At 35.4% G+C, this 21,396-nt stretch overlaps 1 protein-coding gene across 3 annotated transcripts; it reads right to left on the bottom strand.

Moving 5' to 3' along the window:
- Positions 1-205: 205 nt before the first annotated feature.
- Positions 206-19,427, bottom strand: LOC117338776 (protein regulator of cytokinesis 1-like). Of its 3 annotated transcripts, none has more exons than XM_033900103.1 (14): positions 19,339-19,427; positions 18,163-18,421; positions 16,906-17,139; positions 16,285-16,455; positions 15,689-15,838; positions 15,169-15,319; positions 14,807-14,943; positions 14,220-14,315; positions 13,549-13,695; positions 12,029-12,145; positions 11,584-11,628; positions 8,894-9,013; positions 5,566-5,697; positions 206-4,369 (listed from the first exon to the last, which is right to left on the bottom strand). In XM_033900103.1, exons 1-14 carry the CDS (start codon positions 19,347-19,349, stop codon positions 4,301-4,303), a joined length of 1,839 nt encoding a protein of 612 aa, XP_033755994.1. In that variant the 5' UTR covers positions 19,350-19,427; the 3' UTR covers positions 206-4,300. The 3 variants fall into 3 exon arrangements, with proteins under 3 accessions (XP_033755994.1, XP_033755992.1, XP_033755993.1); XM_033900101.1 differs by having other exon boundaries at positions 5,488-5,697; XM_033900102.1 differs by lacking the exon at positions 11,584-11,628 and having other exon boundaries at positions 5,488-5,697.
- Positions 19,428-21,396: the final 1,969 nt, after the last annotated feature.

Consider the following 21,396-nt stretch of genomic DNA (forward strand, 5'->3'; position numbering starts at 1 on the left):
ATATTCTAGGGATATCTGTTACAAACTATTCTCAAGATATCTGTTACACACTATGCTCAGGATTTCTGTTTACACACTATTCTCGGGATATCTGTTTACACACTAGAATTTGATGAATTCCCTCAAATTTACACTGGAGGTACAGAGTTAGACGTCATCCTACATTCATTGAAAACTTAATTAAATGACAAATATAACAATTATGAATTATTCATTCATATATTTATTATACAATCTTCAGATTTCTGTTAAAAAAATGAAATGTTTCATCAAGAAATTTGACAATTTAAAAGCTTAAATTAAAATAAGATGGCTCAATGACTTCAAATTTCCAGTCACTGAGCTGCTGACAAATTACTTGATCATTTTGAATAATGTAAAATCAGTCTTTGAATTATTCCATCCACATCTATATAAGGCAGACAAAGACTTGTGACATTGATACAAAGCCATTGCGGTTAATGTAGGACTTTCTGAAGAATGAGGTATTATATCTCTTGCACATCCTGCCTGGAGTGATAGAAAGAAGGGAAGGTAGGATACAATATAGACACACATACATGTACACTTGCTCACCGCACTCCCTGAAGAAAAGGCAGGAGGTGGAGATATAGCCACCAAAATCATCACTCCAACCGCCATAATGTACTTACAATGCACCACCCCAGACATGGTCTCCTTTCTTACTTACAGAAGTGGCAATAAAACGTTTTCCGAATTACTACCAATTACTACTGATAATTAACTATCCATCTGCTACTTTCCTACCATGTAAACAATTTTGGGTACTGTCAAAATCTGAATTTGGAGTTATACAAAATGTAGGATTTATATAATGGTAGCCAAGATTTCTACTATAGTGAGCAATAATAGAGCTTCTGATTTCTCGTCTGATTTTGAGATGAAGATACTTATATAGAGGCATCATTTAAAGTGGCATTGCTGATAAGCTGATCTAGCGTAAAATGGCCAAAAAGATATTGCACAGAAACTCATTTGTTTTAATTATCCTTTGTTTCACTTTTCTATTAAAATTGAAATTCAAATATGAGGTTAAAGATACATAATGAGTAACTTCAGTTTAATGATAAGCTAGAAATGTGTTTGTGATATTAATTTGGATATAGAACTAAAAGCAAATTTAGTTGAATTCCAAAATATCAAAAAATATGGGAAATATTAAAATTTCAATAAAAATAGATGTACCTATTTTCAAATTTACAGCACATCATTGATGTTTGATGCCTAGAGAACTGTCATCAAACAAAATATCACCCTTCTATCACAAATCATGAGTGCATGAAAAACTGCAAAATAAAACTTTTAAACAAGAAATGCAAAACTTCACCAAAGCCTAGAAATCTTCAGTCCGTAAAGATGTGAGAAGTTGGGGAAAAATATGTTTGGCCAAAAAAGAACTGATCATACAATAGAGTAGCATCACATCACTATCAATGAGTGACAGGGCATAAAATAATATGTCAGTAATATACTTTAATATGTTACTAACAAGTTAATCTAATTAAAAACAGATCTCTCGTTACACGTCATAACATAGTGTAAGGAGATCTGATTTCAATTAGACTGCTAGCAAGTAAACATTGCAAATTTGTATTACAGTAATACAGGTACACATACTGCTAGTTAGGGTTTGGGGGTAAATGTGCTAATACAGTATTTGTAATAGCTTTTACATACTTTTTTTTTTTTTACATAAGTGCATTTAACTTTATTAACATACTTACTCTTCATACTAGTATTAAAGTGTAGTTCTACGTAGATACAAAAGATGCGCAAAAGCATACTATAAAATCAACTCTAGCATCAAACATGTACACAAAATTTTCCAAATATAAAATCAATGAACATCAACAAGGTCTGATATTTCAGTCAAGGTAAACTCGTATTGAACACAAACATGTATAAACGAACAACCTTCTTACCCAGTTAATCATGATCATTTATGGACATTCTAAAATATACGCATGTGACTGACATACATTAAAATACACACAATATTCCCTACAGTCTGCCACAGCAGAGCAATGTCAGAATACAGTATACGGAAATACTTCAAAAATACCATATAAAATGTTGTAGGATGATGACTTTAACCCTTTAAACATAGTGTTGATCTAGCTACGAAAACAATATATTTTCCATCCCTTTATCAAACCTGCTCCACAAATCTATAGCACAGGACCAACATTTTCACAAATGATAAAATAATTGTTTTCCATTCTAAATAAATATCCAAGAGTAGGACTGAGTTTAACAAGTTTCCTTCATGTAAGTAGTATTTAAGTGAAAGTAAACAGTTTCAATATTATGGATCTTTTTGCTTTAACTGAGGACTGCAATATTCCAAAATGGAACTGATGTCAAATGTGGAGAACCTAAAATTACAATGACAGTCAAGTGCAAGTATCCAGACGAAACTACAAATAACTATAAAGGAAACTTGTTATGTCTCTACAATCAACTGCGATTTAATGTTTATGAAAATGTTGTCCCTGATGAAACAGCAAGATTAGGCAAAATAATGTACACTTAAGCCCAGTCCTCGATACCACACATCTTAACTTAGACTTATAACAACACTTTCTGCTGTTATTGTAGGAATGAAATATATTTCAACTCCACACACTACAAATACAAATTTCCTGTGTTGGATAGATAACACCAAGGATAGAAATGGCCCAACACATAAAGGGATGACTAGATACAGAATACAATTATTTTTTTTAAAATCAAGACCATTTTGATAACAGCTGTTGTCTCTGTTGTCTTTGTACAAACAAAAATGACACATTCTAGTTTACATACATATATACATCAATCTGATAACTTTATACTACACAAGTTTGAACATCAATAATATATACAATTGTACATGTATACAACAGCAAAATATGTTGTGTATGGCAACATTTTAAAAGCGACCATGATCCCCATTCGCTGTCAAGAGGAACTGAGAGAAGGTTATGAGAGTAAAGCTATTCAAATTCAAAGCATTGAAATAAATAAAAAATTTAAATAAAACAGACTACATGTAGTAAATTCACATATCACAATATTGAAATGTGCATGATACTTCTGTTCTCCGGGGATTTACTGTCTGCAGAGATTCACAAGAAATATCTTAATTGTTGTGAGATTCATAAGAAATCTTTAAATATATTTTCTTTGTCAAATACTTCCTGTGTGAAATGTGTTTGAACCATATTCTAGGTACCAGCAATTTTTAGAACAACAGGTTCAACTGCCCACAACCCATATATCGCATTACGTGTACAATGTGCACATATTTAATTATTAATACTTTGATGGTTTAGGATTTTACTTCAGAAAATGGATTAAGATATATAGGAGATCAATATACCTACAAACAACATACACCGAACTATTTTCAGCGAGATATTTGAGTTGGCAAAACAGACAAAAACTATTCCTATGGTAAGGAAAAACATTTACCAAATAATCAACTGGCCTATATTCTACCATACCTACATTCTCATAAATATGAGTTAGGTGATAAACAAAACCTTACACTCGCGACTACGCCATATGGAATATATCAAACAAGTTCAATCATTCATCTAAAGACTTGTGACATAAGAAGTTTAAGATAAATAAATTTTACAATCAGAACTCTAGTTTTCAGTATTTACTGTTTTTTAGATTTTTCTTTTTATATTTTGAAAGCAGAGATGTTTGCACATACAGATTTCCACTGCATCTGCCTTTTTCCCTTCAGCCGTCTTACATTACTTTACAAAACTCTTCCATTTATATGTAATGGTTAACTGACATTCTGGTTATAAGTATTATTCCTATATATAATAAAAACACTGGTTTGTTTATTATAACTTTTACACATGTATAGGCCAAAAAAGGCTTGGTTCACCAGTGTGTCACTCAAAACAGATAATGAAGAACAATGCAAGACATGCAAGCCTCCACTCTGCACAATGATTTAACATAAGTCTCTTGAGAAAAAAAAAGTTTCACAAGCAGAAAAAGAAAACAATTTGAATACACATTCCTTCCTAAGAATTTCATCCCCAGAGCCTACCCACTTCATGTTATAGTACACCATCCCTAAATATCACACTGCTGATTTAACAGTCCTCACACTTGCTGACATCATAAACATGAGAATGCAGTTATCCTGTCATACACAGGGATTTACTGGCAGAAAATGTGAAAAGTCTCAATCCATTTAATTCATTGTTGTACTGAAAACTGGCAGCACCATTCCTATACAGGCAGGTTCATATTTACAATGTGTGGTCAGCCATTAACACACTTTCTTGCCAGGACTGGGTAAAATGCTACTTCGACAATATGGCCGGGATCGTATTTCTCTCTACAATATAAAAACACATCACATTATCAATGCATATATATAATCAGATACTATTGCGTAAATATGAAATATTTTTGTAACCTCTTCAAATATACAAAAGTATTTACAGTGTAAAAAAAATATATTTGCAAGGTATCTGTACCCCACTTTCTCTTTGAACCTTTGATCAAGTTAAATCCAAGCTCTAATATATCAATATTTTCTCTCTACACATTTTTTTTTATTCCAGAGGGGGTCAAATATGACCTTTGATCCTTTATCAAAGATAAGTCTGGCCTTTGACACAAGCATATGTCAGGTGAAGAAGGATTGTACAAAGCACAAAGGTGATTAGCACCTATAAATAGTAAAAGATACCGAATATACCGAATAATGAGCTTGAATGGGTTAAATGTGACGTCCGAACCATATCAATGTGATTAAAATCATCTGTGTTCATGGCTTCCTTTAATATGTGCAAAATTACCGATACTATTGTGTAAATATGAAATGAATCTGTTAACAAAAACACCATTCAATTCTCTCTATACATTGCACAGGGACTTGGCATGAATTTCCAACCCATGATGGTCTATATATAATATATATCTATGGACCATGGGTTGGAAATATGTGCCACGTTCCTGTGATACAATCACACATTTACCAAGTACGCTGGTAACGATACTGGCTTAATACCAGCCTAGCAGTGGCTCATTCCGATTACAAACATATCCACTATTCCTACGGTTGGCAGGCTACAAATTACATATTTCTAGTTGAAATCCATAAAGACAATATAAATTTGTCAGTTTAAATTCCTGAACAAGACTTCTTGTCCAAATTATACAGATACTTGTTAACAGCTTTATGTCATTAATTTCCTTTAATGGAGTCGGATATTGTGAGGAATTTTAAGTGTGAGAACGATAATACTACAGAATTAATGACAACATCAATGATTTTTTTTAGATTTAAGACGGTTCTCCTGTTACATCCTGATGGGAGGTCCACCAACACCACACATACTATTAGTGCTTGATTATGAGTGATGAACGGCTGTATCCTTGGTGTGATGTAAAAATGACTGGAAGCAGGAGATGTTAGTACACAGATGACAAATAATGAATGGTACAAACTTCAAATTCCTGGTAGTCCCCGGTTGACACGACGGATAGCTCTCCTGTATTTGTGTGCGGCTGGAAGCAGCTGCTTACCGTCGTGTGACTAAACATGGTGTCATTTGTCATCACATGATTGTCCGGGATGTTCTTTTCAGCCAGCACTTTACGGGCAATGCGATTAGACCGTCGTCGGGCTGTTTTCCCCGATTTGATACCAGCAGGGGTCTGAAATAATCAGAAAACCATAAAAATCATCTAGATACAATATTTTTATAAGTTAACACCGTAGAACTCCATTGAATTTATATAAGTCACCAATACTGTGACAGAGAACAAGAGGCCCATGGGGCCTGTATCGCTCACCTGGTTGGATTTGACCAAATGTCAAAATAATGTTCATGTTCAATTCCTTTTGTTTGTTAACCTCAAACAATGCTATTTATGGTTATAGCGTGGGGATCCCAACTGCTTTAAAGAAATAATGAAGTCCAGACTTTCTGAGTTTACAACATGCATTTATAACTTTATGACTAGTAGTGATTTAAAGGAATTACCTCTATTTCCCATATGGGGCCCCGCCCCTTTTGCCCCTCGGGGGTCAGAGTCACCATTTAAGCAAAATCTGTTCCCCTTCCCCCAAGAATGTTTCTTACCAAATTGGGTTCAAATCCATTCATAACTTTATGACTAGTAGCGATTTGAAGGAATTACCTCTATTTCCCCCATTAGGCCCCGCCCCTTTGGCCCCTTGGGGGTCAGAGTCACCATTTATGCAAAATCTGTTCCCCTTCCCCAAAGAATGTTTCTTACTAAATTGGGTTCAAATCCATTGATAAATTTATGACTAGTAGCGATTTAAAGGAATTACCTCTATTTCCCATATGGGGCCCTGCCCCTTTGGCCCCTCGGGGGTCAGAGTCACCATTTATGCAAAATCTGTTCCCCTTCCCCAAAAGATGTTTCTTATTAAATTGGGTTCAAATCCATTCATAACTTTATGACTAGTAGCGATTTGAAGGAATTACCTCTATTTCCCCATTAGGCCCCGCCCCTTTGGCCCCTTGGGGGTCAGAGTCACCATTTATGCAAAATCTGTTCCCTTTTCCCAAAGGATGTTTCTTACTAAATTGTGTTAAAAACCATTCATAACTTTATGACTAGTAGCGATTTAAAGATATTACCTCTGTTTCCCCATTAGGCCCCGCCCCTTTGGTCCTTTGGGGGTCAGAGTAACCATTTATGCAAAATCTGTTCCCCTTCACATAAAAATGTTTCTGACCAAATTGGGTTCAAATCCATTCATACCTTTATGACTAGTAGCGATTTGAAGGAATTACCTCTATTTCCCCATTAGGCCCCGCCCCTTTGGCCCCTTAGGGGTCAGAGTCACCATTTATGCAAAATCTGTTCCCCTTCCCCAAAGGATGTTTCTTACTAAATTGGGTTCAAATCCATTCATAACTTTATGACTAGTAGCGATTTAAAGGAATTACCTCTATTTCCCATATGGGGCCCCGCTCCTTTGGCCCCTTGGGGGTCAAAGTCACCATTTATGCAAAATCTGTTTCCCTTCCCCAAAGAATGTTTCTTACCAAATTGGGTTCAAATCCATTGATAAATTTATGACTAGTAGCGATTTGAAGGAATTATCTCTATTTCCCCATTAGGCCCCGCCCCTTTGGCCCCTTGGGGGTCAGAGTCACCATTTATGCAAAATCTAATTCCCCATCCCCAAAGGATGTTTCTGACCAAATTGGGTTCAAATCCATTCATAACTTTATGACTTGTAGCGATTTAAAGGAATTGCCTCAATTTTCCCTATTGGGCCCCGCCCCTCAGGCCCCTTGGGGGTCAGAGTCAACATTTATGCAAAATTTGTTCCCCTTCCCCCAAGAATGTTTCTTACAAAATTGGGATCAAATCCATTCATAACTTTATGACTAGTAGCGATTTGAAGGAATTACCTCTATTTCCCCATAAGGTCCCGCCCCTTTGGCCCCTTGGGGGTCAGAGTAACCATTTATGCAAAATCTGTTCCACTTTCCTGAAGGATGTTTCTGACCAAATTGGGTTCAAATCCATTCATAACTTTATGACTAGTAGCGATTTGAAGGAATTACCTCTATTTCCCCTAATGGGCCCGCCCCTTTGGCCCCTTGGGGGTCAGAGTAACCATTTATGCAAAATCTGTTCCCCTTCCCCAAAGGATGTTTCTGACCAAATTGGGTTCAAATCCATTCATAACTTTATGACTAGTAGCGATTTAAAGGAATTACCTCTATTTCCCATATGGGGCCCCGCCCCTTTGGCCCCTTGGGGGTCAGAGTCACTATTTATGCAAAATCTGTTCCCCTTCCCGAAAGGATGTTTCTGACCAAATTGGGTTCAAATCCATTCATAACTTTATGACTAGTAGCGATTTGAAGAAATTACCTCTATTTCCCCTAATGGGCCTGCCCCTTTGGCCCCTTGGGGGTCAGAGTAATCATTTATGCAAAATCTGTTCCCCTTCCCCAAAGGATGTTTCTGACCAAATTGGGTTCAAATCCATTCATAACTTTATGACTAGTAGCGATTTGAAAGAATTACCTCTATTTCCCATATGGGGCCCCACCCCTTTGGCCCCTTGGGGGTCAGAGTCACTATTTATGCAAAATCTGTTCCCCTTCCCCAAAGGATGTTTCTGACCAAATTGGGTTCAAATCCATTCATAACTTTATGACTAGTAGCGATTTGAAGGAATAACCTCTATTTCCCCATTAGGCCCCGCCCCTTTGGCCCCTTGGGGGTCAGAGTCACCATTTATGCAAAATCTGTTCCCCTTCTCCAAAGGATGTTTCTGACCAAATTGGGTTCAAATCCATTCATAACTTTATGACTAGTAGCGATTTAAAGGAATTGCCTCAATTTCCCCTATTGGGCCCCGCCCCTCAGGCCCCTTGGGGGGTCAGAGTCACCATTTATGCAAAATCTGATCCCCTTCTGCCAAGGATGTTTCTGACCAAATTTGGTCAAAATCCAATAAGAACTTTTTGACTAGTAGCGATTTGAAGCAAATGTTGACGGACGGACGCCGGACGCCGGACGCTGCACCATGGCATAAGCTCACCGGACCTTCGGTCCAGGTGAGCTAAAAATGAGCACACTATTAAATTTCAGGCATCCTACTAGACAATCCCTCACAGTAATGAAAAAGTCTAAAATGGCATCAATATACAACATGATGAACACTAGGCTGATTTTATATTCTCCCAGGATTATGTTTTCACAAGTATACATATTAGCTGAATAGCTTGATGCTAGCATCCATTTGGGATCTTCATGAAGTATTTATTTTTTAAGTATCCATTGTGTCTCCCTACCCCCATTTCCTGTATCAGCACCCATTCCACAGAGGTGACGCTATACAAACAGAACTCACCAGTTTACTTGTAGAGGCGGGGGGTTTACGATAAGGGGAAGCAAACACACTGCTGTGTTGTATACGGCTACATGAAGCAATTCTACTGCAGGATCCAGGTGTGCGGGTTGTATCATTTCCCTGTAGAAGATAAAACTCTTACTAAAACTGAGCCAACTGTACAAGTATGTTTACATGTATATATATCAAAAAATAGTAATTGACAATCCAATACATGTATATATATATATATGAAATGTTAATAATAAATGTCTATACCTTCATATTACAGAAAGCAAAACCTAACACCAGAACATATTTTTTTCATGTACAGATTTATTTGACTTTCTCTGTCCATTAATTAGAAATTATCTAAATCACTTGAAGTCAACTAAAAGAATGTCATCAAAATTAAGACTTACTGACAATGAATAACCAGACTCCCCAACCCTTTCCCATTAAAATCATATTGTTCCATACTATAAAATGTATTGATGTTGTCAACATCATTATATGAAATAAAATCTGTACGGTGATATAAACCAAGAGGTAATGAGACATTTTTATCATCGTACATTTTCTAATCTTCATTTCGAAAACTGTCTAGACAAGTTTTGGAGTATTAAACATCACAACATAAACACTAATACTATATCTTTGTTAGAACATTATATGGACTTAGATCTGAATATAGAGGCAGTAAAACTTGTTTATAATGAACTTTAAGGGACCTGGAAATTTAATTTGTTAAATACAAGTAGTTCGTTGTATAGATAGAACAAATGGAAATAAAAATTGATACAAATTTGGTTATATATATGTGTATTTTGAAAAGTATTGGTCCAGATATGATTAACTCCAGTCAGTTCGAATCGGCGGAGAGTTTGAGCACATATTCTTTGTTTTAAAACAAAAACAATAATTTCCTAGCAAGTATTTGTTCTTACTCTGATTGTTTATAACTGATCCTATTTTGAATAGTCTTGTCAAATGAAGAACGTAAAATAAGATTTTTTTTCCGGCAAACTCCATTGAAAGCTCGTGGTAATCGGCACGGCACGCGGCAATCAGCATCGGAAAATTGTTAAGACTTTTGATCAACAGATATGTTTAGGGTAATGGGTTGTATGAAAAAAATCCCTTTTATAGAATAAATAATTTTCGATATTTTACTGGTAAATTCAATACTAAGTTACTAAGTTATATACTTAGTAAACTTAATTTCTGGTCTTCGACTTTTTTAAATTGTGTGACTTAAGAGCTTAATTTTTATTATTTAATCAAATTGTACTTGTGCTTGGTATAAATAAATAATGTTTTAAATAATACTGCAAAGAACCAAAGTGAAAGGTGACTAATCAGAGGTGCCACAAAATGCTCACTTGGCCATTAGGGCCAGCTGAGCTAAAAACAAATGATTGAACTCACTTGGCCATTAGAGCCAGATGAGCTCAAGAAAAAACAAATGATTGAACCAGGGGTGCACAATGCTGAAAACTGTCCACTTGCCCATGGCCAAGGGCTAGTAGCCTATTTTTTCCACTAGCCCTGATGAAAATTCGACTAGCCCCTGCACTTTTGCAATTTTTCAGTAAATGTACACAGTAAATGTACATGTATTCTAGTAAATCTTGTTTTCCATAATTTACATTTTCTTCAACAGAATTAATTAGAATTGTGCCATTCAACAAAGAATTAAAAAATACAAACTATATGTATATTATCTGGTTTCTGTGTGAATACATAGTCATAACTACTGCAAAAGAACAGAGATGAAGATATCAAAATTTGCGTTTGAGAAATGTGTTGAACTAATGGCAACTACCTGTGGTTGTAAAATCTTATTAACTGGACCAATAATCATGTCTACAGCTGTCAGAACTGTACACAGAAACAAACTGGCTTTTAATGTAGATTTATTAACGAAATTTTGGTACAGACACAGATTGGCTTTTCATGCAGATTTATGACAAGAAATTTTCACTAGCCCACAGACTAGTCAGTGCCAAGGAGCAGCTACCCCTGACCTGGAAACCCCTAGGCCAGGATGTCGGGCTAGTGGAATTGTACACCCCTGATTGAACTCACTTTGCCATTAGGGCCAGCTGAGCTAAATAAAAAAAGCCATAATTTTCATGTTTTGTAGAGCTCTAAAAACAGTGAGCATTCACATGCAATTCAATGCACCAAACCAGCAACAGACAAAAGTGTATTAGAAACAATAGATCTGGGGGCATGCAGGGCAGAGACATACTATTCACACTCAAGTAGTCAAACAAATATTTTACTGGATATTGCCTTTTCAACAAGAATTAATCCATTCTTTTTAATATGTGGAAGAATGGTTTTTGAAAGTTATCGTTTTTCGAAAAAATAAAAGCACATGTACCTCTTTCAAAGTAAAAGGTTTCCTTTTCAATGAATATGGCATATTCTAATTTAAATACAAATTATGTTAACAAACAAACAAATGCCAATGGTATTGTAAGTGAATTTTTGATGAAAAATATGACATCATGCAAATCAAGCAAACATTTAGCATGGAAATCATACCTTTTATTACGTAGAACATTGTATTAAAGTGTATTTTTATAAAGTTAAACAAGACTGACGAGAGGTACAGAGACATACTAATGGTTACTGTGATGAACCTGACCATAGAGTGTGATCGGGGTTATATCCTGTGTACAGGCAGGAAGCTGAAGTGTTACCTTTAAATTTAGGGACATTTGAACAGACACTCCACCATCATTGAGCTGTGACACAAGACAAAACACAACACATCAACACACAGCCCAACCTATACTTACGGGACAAACTACCGTTTACATTATCAGGGCTATTGCAGCAAAACATGTACAGACTCCAGGACACATATTTAACATTATATCAGTCAACATCTTATCCATAAATAAAACATGGTAACCTGGTGTTGAATAGATATCTTACTGGAGTAGCCCTCGTCACCATGTATTTAGTAGTGTTCGTATAGAAAAAATATTATGTTAAGTATCTTTCAATGTATTACAAATTGAAAATAAATAGTTTGAAATGAAACTGCAGATCCCAATCAATCCATGTTTTATTACATTGTGACTAATTGCTAAATGTACATGGCAATACCAAACCAGACATTAAAACAGAACTACCACTCACCTTTCTCATCTTTGATGGTGTTTTGCTGGGGGTACCAAGGAAGCGCCGTTTGGCAGGAGTGTTGGGTTTACTGCCAAAGAAAACCTCTTCTTCCATCAACTTAGCCTTGGCTTTATTCTGTGGAAAAATGTTAATACATGAATTTTAGGGCTGTCATGGGTACAAATTTTTCACCCTTGGTACTTCATCTTTACAACCTGACCCGTATCCGGTTACCCGTTGGCTGTAGACTTTAAGTTGTATCCCTGTACGGACGTTTAGAACTAGAACAGGAGAAGCCTTTGATATTATGAACATGGATTTGTTTGTGTTAAATGAATACTTTGAATAGTTCTTACTTCTTAGTAGAACATTACTGATGAAGTCATGATATGTATTGATGAAAAGACATCTTATTGAGTCGCACTTAAATCAAGGAAGCCATGTTGTTTGGTTGACATACGTGCAGTTTGTTTTGCGCATGACCAGAAACACATGTCTACCATAATAACTCGGGTAAAGAGAACACACAAAAACGACATGATGAAAGTTCTATACTATCATTATCGTCCATGACTTGTGCGAGGCTTGTGTATGGTTATTACAGTAAATGATTATTTGGTGTCAATTCGAGGTTTCTCTAATGTGTGTGTTTTGCCTTATGTACATTGCGGAGTTCCGAGTGTTAAAAGAAAAATCGGTGTCGAGGCAGCACGTTTCGCGGCCCTGAGAAAGTGTCAACAGACGATGCAACAATGTAACTGTTCATACAGGAGACATGTTTACAGAACACTCAAAACAATGTTTAATTATCTTTATGTGATGACTCAAGTGTGTCAAAGCTATACGGTGTTCTTTGAATTATATGTGTATTTCGGTGAACTATAGTAGTTAGTACTATGTTAGTACAAAGTTTCGGGGTTCGGGTACACAATTTCAAACCTGGGTCGGGATAAAAACCGACCCGTGACGGGTCACCCGGGTACTCGTTACAGCCCTAATGAATTTTATGTTGCTTTATGTAACCACACAAAAATCCATTTGATTTCTTTCATCAGTATCTGTTGAGTAAAATTGACAGTAGCCCTAATGACCCAGACTATGACAACCATTATCCGAGGCATTGTTCACTTTCTTTATGACAGTAGCCCTAATGACCCAGGCTATGACAACCATTATCCGAGGCATTGTTCACTTTCTTTATTTAGATTCCTAAAAACTCTCATCCTTAGTTTTCTATCACAACTCTACAAATATAAGTTTCTACAGATAGTTCAAAATTTTGAACATATTTTTGTCAGAACAAAATCTTCCAACCCAGTTTACCAAAAAAACTTGAAAATGTCTGTAAGACATCAATGCCCCCATTGCCACTTGTCATCCCAAAACCTCAGATTCCTGAGAAAATATAGTTAGTTACAATGCATTGGGACAGGATGGGATGGGACAGACATGGGTAACACTGTATGCCCCCCCCCCCCCATACCGCCATGTATTTCCTTCCCAGTTTACCACCAAAACCCCTGACATGTATTTCCTACCCTATCTTCCTTTTCCTTGACTTTTTCCTTCTGGTATCTGGTCCATCGACTCTCTATGTAGTCCATGAAACGTTCCCCCTCCACCAGGAACTGCTGGCCCTGGGCTTTCTCCCATGCTGCAATGTTGTCTTTTACCTCCTCCTCGACCTGTGTAACAGACATCACTTTGAATAAGTACATTAATTTTGTAAACGTCTAATTTACATAGCACTGCAGCATTGACTTGAGGATATTCATCATTTTTCATATGTCCTCATATAGATGCATGTTATTCTGGACAACGAAGTAGTTTTGGAATTACAAATTCCAATCAAATTTGTAAGGAATTAAACTTGTTCGTATTTTGTTGATACATTAAAAAGACGAATTGATATAAGTACTATGTACTAATTTTTTTTTCTCCTCTTTGTTCGTTAATGTATTAACTTTGACATTGCTATATATTAAATAAAATACAGTTTAAACTGATATATCTATCTCAGTTTAAACTGATATATCTATCTCTATATATCATACTGATTTCAATGATTCTTTAAAACCGGAATGTTGACAAAAATTACACTAACTTCTGAGAGAGTAATTTTTCGGATTAATAATCAGTGAGATTCATTTTCAAATTTAATCATTTGAATCCCTGAATAATCATTACTATCAATTACAAATATTTTTACCTTTGGCAGTTCCTTAAGGAGTTTCTTTCTAGCCTTCTCCTCCTGAAGCAGATTACCTCCCCTGTTATTGAATCTGTTTGGGTCACATGCTTTTCGCTGAAGCAATAAAAATTCCTATCAATCACAATTTTTCTCACATCTTCAATGCAAATGGTGAAAAAATCTAGACAAAAATGGAAAGAGTTGGGACAGACAAATAAAATCTACCAGTAAGTCCATGACAAGGAGGTGTTTCATTTCATGATCAATCCAACATCTTCCACAAATTTTCAGAAGTCTAAAACAATGAGATGTTGGGCCAAAATAAATTATTTGCCATTTTTTCCAAAATAGATGAGGAAGGTAGTCATTTTCCCCCATTTTCTACATGTACATGGCAGAAAAGAGACAAGGGAAGATTTTTCTTGTTGCCTTCCGTGAAATTCAGCACTCCAAATTTTTTCTATTACTTTATGATAAAATCAGCAATACGACACCTAAAATGATATGCATGTGGGGCCGAGAACAAAGCAATTTTTTTTCCCGATATTAGTTAACAACATCATTGTAATAGATGCTTTTGTCACCAATATGATAGAAATTTATACCTCAAACTCGAGCATCTGCTTGAAGAGTTCCTCCCAGCGCGCCACATTTTCGTACAATTGGTGATGGCTGTCGTATATTTGTCGAATTTTAGCAACTTCTTTGTCATGTATCTCCAACAGCTCTTCTGTGTAATCATCTGTTTAAATATAAAATGGGTAACAATAACTGCTTCAGATATGGATCACACTTGGCAGGATTACTGCAGTGTATTTGTGATTTGCCATTCTCAATAATTCCTAAAAATCCTAAGTATGTTACAGATCACTTAACAGTACAAAGTTTTCCTATCTTTATTGCTCTGCTATGAACAAATAATTTAAAAGCTGCTGTAAGTAGGCTAAGAAAGAGTAATGAAACGTACCGGTGATGTGGAAGTGTTTGAATGCAGCTCTCTGCTGCTGACTGTAGTAACATTTATCCCACCACTCCAACAGTTCTCGTCGTGTGCTTTCCACAAATCGCTGCATATGCTCATACTTCAGCTTCTCACAGCGAGCAATCTCCTCTTTTAGCTGTCAAAGAATAAGTTTTCAAAATAGATATTAATCTGCACAATTTCCATAGTTTTACTATGCACTTTGTATCTAGAGTTAAATATTATAATGCATTAACAAAGTAAGAAAAATTGCAAATGACATTTTTTTTAAAATAAAGCTTAAGATTAAATCATCCTTCTTCAAATCAGGTTTTCTCTGTCAATAGACAAATAAAACTATTAGTAAAGACATTTGATATTAATGAGCATGCTTATTGCAAAAATTGCATATTATTTTAGAAGTTCATGATTTTTTTTTATCTATTAAAGTAGCAAAATCAAAGACAACTTTTGAATTTGTTATTGTTTCGGCAGTGTCCTGGTTTGAGACTAGTGTACAACTTACAGCCTGCATCACTGTGGGCTTGACCCCTTCTTTACCCTCTGAAAAAGTGGCACGATCATCGCTGGCCAAGCCAAGTCTGTCCCATAAGACATGGATTCTTTCCCACATTTTGACCGAATCCTGTCGTAAGTCTTCCAGAAGCTCCTCCAGCTTAAGGGAAAAGAAAGACATTCATTCAGAATGACAAGTTCTGTAAATAGTGAAAATAGCCTTACCCTAGCTAGAATTAAGAATATTGTTCTGGTGTTATATACAACCTTACCCTGGCAAGAATTAAGAATATTATTTTTGGGTTATAACTTTACCCTGGCCAGAATTGAGAATATTGTTTTTGGGTTATAACCTTACCCTGGCCAGAATTGAAAATATTATTAATATTATGTGTTCTTTTTGTAAGAAATCTGGCCTAATGTCAACATGCACGACACTATGAATATGTCTCACTTACCGGTAGCTTAAACCCAAATAACTTTTAAACTACAAACTAAATACATGCACCTTGTTTCAGACTCTAACTTAGTATGATAGGTATTGATATTCAGGCAAAATTTGGTATTTTAACTTGTTGATGTAACTTCTATTTCACTTCCACCTACCTCTGTCTTTAATAACCTTAAGGATTTTAAGTTGTCTTCAGACAATTGGAATGTGTCATCTTCTTCACAAATTACATCTCTTTCAAAGTCAGACTCTGGTGTTCTGTCCATTTCTTGGAACAATACCACAATCCCTTTCTTGATATTTACAAAGTCTGTAAAGCGTTTTGCCTGAAGAAGAAAAGTGTAAAAACAAGTCAAGAAAATTATTTATGATTTAAATTGAGTTGACATAAATTCCCAAAATAATCCATATGTAATTTTCATTGCTAATGGTTAAATACATATGGTAAAGCTCTGCAAAAAATGTGTTATTTTCCCAAAATGAAGAAAAATTCTTCTTTAAAATAATACTATTTCCCCAAGCACTTTAAATGTATTTGGATTAATTAATGGGAGGTGGAAACTGAGGAAATAGTATTACTGTAGCTCACAAATGAAAACTAAACATCCATTCTTCAGAAATTTATGGTTTTCTCAGTGAACTCCAATTTGACCTGTATTATTTCTCTAGACATTTATTTTAAAACTGTAACACTAAATGAACATGTTGCTTGGTCATAAATGAATAAAAAGATATATTTTTATGTATTTATTTTCTTCAATAACTTGTTGCCAAACCTTTTCTGTTTTGAGAGAGTTGACATGTTTTTTGAGAGCCTCCAACTGTTCGGAACTAGGCGTGGTTCCAGTGGGGATATAGTAGGGAGTCAGACACATCAGATCACACAGTTTTTGATCCTCATCCTTCAGTGTCTCCAACACCTGCAGTCTCTCCCGCTTCTCTGCAGCTAGTGTCTCGCACCTTAACTTCAGGTCCTTCTCCAGTTGGAGCATAGATAGACCCACTTTGGCCTAAAAGTGAAATTTAAAATATCAGAATGTCATATGCGAATCAGGCTTAAGACATCACATGTATTATCCAGTTTTTCCTGTCTGGAAAATATTAGTTCAAGTAGCTTCAATCACATATGAGCTATATCTTAAGAAGGACTACACAATGCTCTTTTTCTTAACTTGAAGGTATCTTTTATTCATTTGTTGTGACTTTAATGTAGTAAATGTTTATTCCATCACTATAGAAGTTACGTCATAATTTATGAACTGAAGAGTCGCCGAGATGCGACGAAAGCGCTAAAGACGAGTTGTCAAGCTTTTCTTTTTCTTTATATATATTATAAATATAGATACAGAAATGATGAACAAAGGTCCATATATTATTAGGACACTGCAGCGAGGGATGATCCAGGAACACATATCGTAACTTAAAATATAAGGGTTCTGTACACGTTCAGTTCTTTTACATAATTTGTCTACTTAAATGGAAAGCTTACATTTAGTTTGGCTACCGGTACTTGAAAATGTTATTTGGACCATTGACCTTGAAGAACTCAATAAAGAATATTGAATTAAGAAAAAACTATTTGAAAGGTTCCAAGTATAAAACCTGACCAATTGTTATGATGAGATATATACTCCTGCCCATTCAAGATTATGACATGTCAGAGCTTCATGATAATAATCAAAATGAAATCTGGTCCAAGATATAAAATACAGATGCATATATATATATACATTGCATGACCACATGCAAGATCAGAACCAAATCAATCCTGGACTTTGAAGGTGGTAGAGGCATGATTTTATTACTCGCATGCATTCATGATCAGTCATTCACGGATAAACTAACAGGATTAGATACCGACATACTGAGATAAAGTCCCCTCCAGTGGTACCAGGGGGACCAATAAGAATTAATAATACCAACAGCTTTGGTCAGTGAGTGTAGTATATAATAATTATTATATATTAAATATTCCAACTGAATTGAATTCTGTTCTGAAGTTGTATATAACTGTTTGCCTAATCATAGCTTACTTTATATTCTGGTACAGACATTTCTTCAGTTAAAATGTCTAACTCTCGTCTGTATTTCTCTGTTCGTTGTGAAATGGAATTCTTCAAAGTTTCTTCTTCTCGAACCATTTCATCCAGGAGATTTCGGAGATGCAACATGACAGTTCCTGATCTTTCCTGTCGCTGTGTTTCACAGATACCAATCTCACTCCATATTCTGTGCAACTTACACATGGCAACCTCCAAACTCTGGAGCAACTCCTTCTTCACTTTCTCTTTACTGTAAATAAATATAAATTATAATTCATTTTTGTAATTATGAATTATTCACTTATCGCAAAATATCTGGTGCAGACTTCCAGGACCTAGTCCTAGGAACAGTTACAAATCCTGCTGCACTCATGATAATTGTAGATTAGCTGATTAATACTGTGCATTGATTTAAGCATGCATTAGCACTAGCACTACTGAAGTAGCACATGACTATGATATTAAATTGTTGGAAAGTGAAGAACATATTCATACTGACTTATACAATTATATTTAACATTATAACTTTTGATCATTTCTTGCATATGTGTATGATTGATGGCGACTTTATATAATCTCTTAATCCAGAGACGAGCAAAAAGCAATAGGACATAAATATTTTAGAATACATTACATGCATTTTATTTTAAAACATGTAATTTAATAAGGCAATGTTTTGTTTTTGTTTTCAGAAACGAGCTCTTGTATACTGACATGGGCATGCAGCCATGCACCAGTTCCAGACATTTGACTGTAGATTTACAGTAACTTTACTGCGAGACATTTTTCTATGAATTCAAATCTAAAAATATCTTCTACGTAGGGTCGTAGTTAACAAACGCTGGTGTGTCTTATTTGGCTATGGACGGGGAGAGGGGGGGGGGGTTGTGCAACAATTATGAGTGTGCGTATGCACTTGTGTATATACAAAGTAATTTGTTGTAAGTCTCAAATATGGTAAAATTACGCTATCCTTCGTTAAAGCTTAAGTATAAACAACAGATAAACAAGGATTTTGATTCAATGTGAAGCACGTCAGCTTTTCTTCTAATGAAATCGGCCGAATGAAATCGAGCCAATCTAACTAACCGTGAACGACCGGTTTTAATCGTGAATGACATTCAGATGTTACGCTATGTGCAAAAATTAAATACAAATGATACTTACTTCAACGACATCTTGATTATTTTGTCTTTATAAATTGCACTCAAAAATATCCGACATGTTTTCCCCCCGATTCAAACTTCGTACACAAACCACGGTTTTTGATTGGTTGACCTAAATGTAAATACGATTTTCATTGGTAGTACAAGGGAAGTAACTCTGTTGTTATTTATCAAACTAGATTTATGAATGATCTCCCTTTATCGAAAAAACCCAACAAAAAACTAGGCAATGTAGCGATGGTTATGTCGTATTAAAAATAGAAATAAACACTTTTTAAAAATTATTTTGTCCATTAGGTTTAACCATAAACACTTTATAAACTTTGAACAGTTGATAGCCTGTTCATGATTGAATAATTGATTGGTTAATTAAACATCGTTTATTTTTTAATATGATACACACGTTTTAAATAATCTATTGTTCTTTACTTTAATCTACATATGGATATTTTATAGATCTGTTTTAACATACGTTTTTGACAATAAATCTGGATTTTATTTTGCTATATTAAGGATGTCACTCACTTTTTTAAGTATGGTAGAACCAGAGGCCTATATAACTATATACATAATCGGTTATTTTATGTCTCTGATAGAATGTACGCCCAGAAACCCATGATCGAGGAAATATTGTTCAGATACATTGTACCCGATCTTCAACCATTCATTATTTAATCTTCTTTAAAAAAAAACCTGTTTAATTATTACTTTACTTGAGCAAAATAAATGATATGGCACTCTAAATATAGTCGGTTTGAATATAAGATTAAATAATGTGTATGATTAATCATAGTCCCTAATTTTCTAAAGGCTGTTTTGCTGGATTTAAGTCTGCTACAGTCACTAGATTATGTAATCTATTCAATAAAATAGTCGCTATAGATCAGATATGGATATCGTCTTTTTTTTTTTGGGCTTTTTTTTTTTTGTGAGTCACAACAGTAAATAAGTAAAATGTAATGAGTGTGTTCCAGACTCTGTTACCAAATCACTTATTCCAGACTCTGGTGTCAAATAACTTATTCCAGACTCTGGTGTCAAATCACTTATTCCAGACTCTGGTGTCAAATCACTTATTCCAGACTCTGGTGTCAAATAACTTATTCCAGACTCTGGTGTCAAATCACTTATTCCAGACTCTGGTGTCAAATCACTTATTCCAAACAACGCATCCCAAAGTCAAATAACTTATTCCAGACACTGGTATCAAACAAAACATTCTAGACCCCTGCATCAAACCACTAATTCCAGGCTCAAGTGTCAAACAAATTCCAGATTCTGGCATCGGGCAACTTGATTTGGATTCTGATATAAAACAATATCAACTTCGGGCTTGCGAAAGACGCCTCCATTTGTTTCTTATAGACAGCAATTATGTATACGTTTAACTTTGACAATTAATCGCAGCATTGTGCATTCGTTGTCATTAAAATGTAACTGGATCTGGGAAAGTGCGTCAACAGACATGATATGATAATATGGATCATTTACATTACACTTTGGTCAATATTACATCAAATGTTAATCCCATGGTGTCGAGTAGCCCGTGATTATCAGAGTTAGTTAACCGTACACAGATGCGGGTTTGAAGACCGGGATAGGCAGTGAGCTGGTATACGTGATACTAAAGTTTTGTCGAGGAGAAAATTATCGTCCAAATGTTCCTCAAATCGCTCGCCAAACTTTCATTTTCGTGGGGATTCACGGAGAGGATAAGTTTCATACAGGTAAATTGTATAGCTAATTCTTTCTTCAAAACAAAACAGACGGCGAAAATATAGTCACTGGTAGTTACCTGTAGTTAGTTTTATATATTGTTCCTCTTCACCAGATCCGTATAGCTAGTTTTAACTATATCCCTCTTCGTCAGACCCGTATTCAGCGTCAGCTATTGTTCCTCTTCACCAGATCCGTAGCTAGTCAGTTAACTATTGTCCCTCTTCACCAGATCCGTAGTTAGTTTTAACTATTGCCACTCTTCACCAGATCCGTAGTTAGTTTTAACTATTGTTCCTCTTCACCAGACCCGTAGTTAGTTTTAACTATTATCCCTCTTCAC

This window comes from Pecten maximus, chromosome 12 (assembly GCF_902652985.1).
Source record: "Pecten maximus chromosome 12, xPecMax1.1, whole genome shotgun sequence".
In the NCBI taxonomy this organism is placed as follows: domain Eukaryota; kingdom Metazoa; phylum Mollusca; class Bivalvia; order Pectinida; family Pectinidae; genus Pecten; species Pecten maximus.

Coding starts and splice junctions, on each gene's coding strand:
- LOC117338776 (XM_033900101.1), bottom strand. Junction 14,944..15,168: donor CAAACACTTCCACATCACCG/GTACGTTTCATT, acceptor ATATTTAAACAG/ATGATTACACAGAAGAGCTG. Junction 5,698..8,893: donor CCGCCTCTACAAGTAAACTG/GTGAGTTCTGTT, acceptor TGATTATTTCAG/ACCCCTGCTGGTATCAAATC.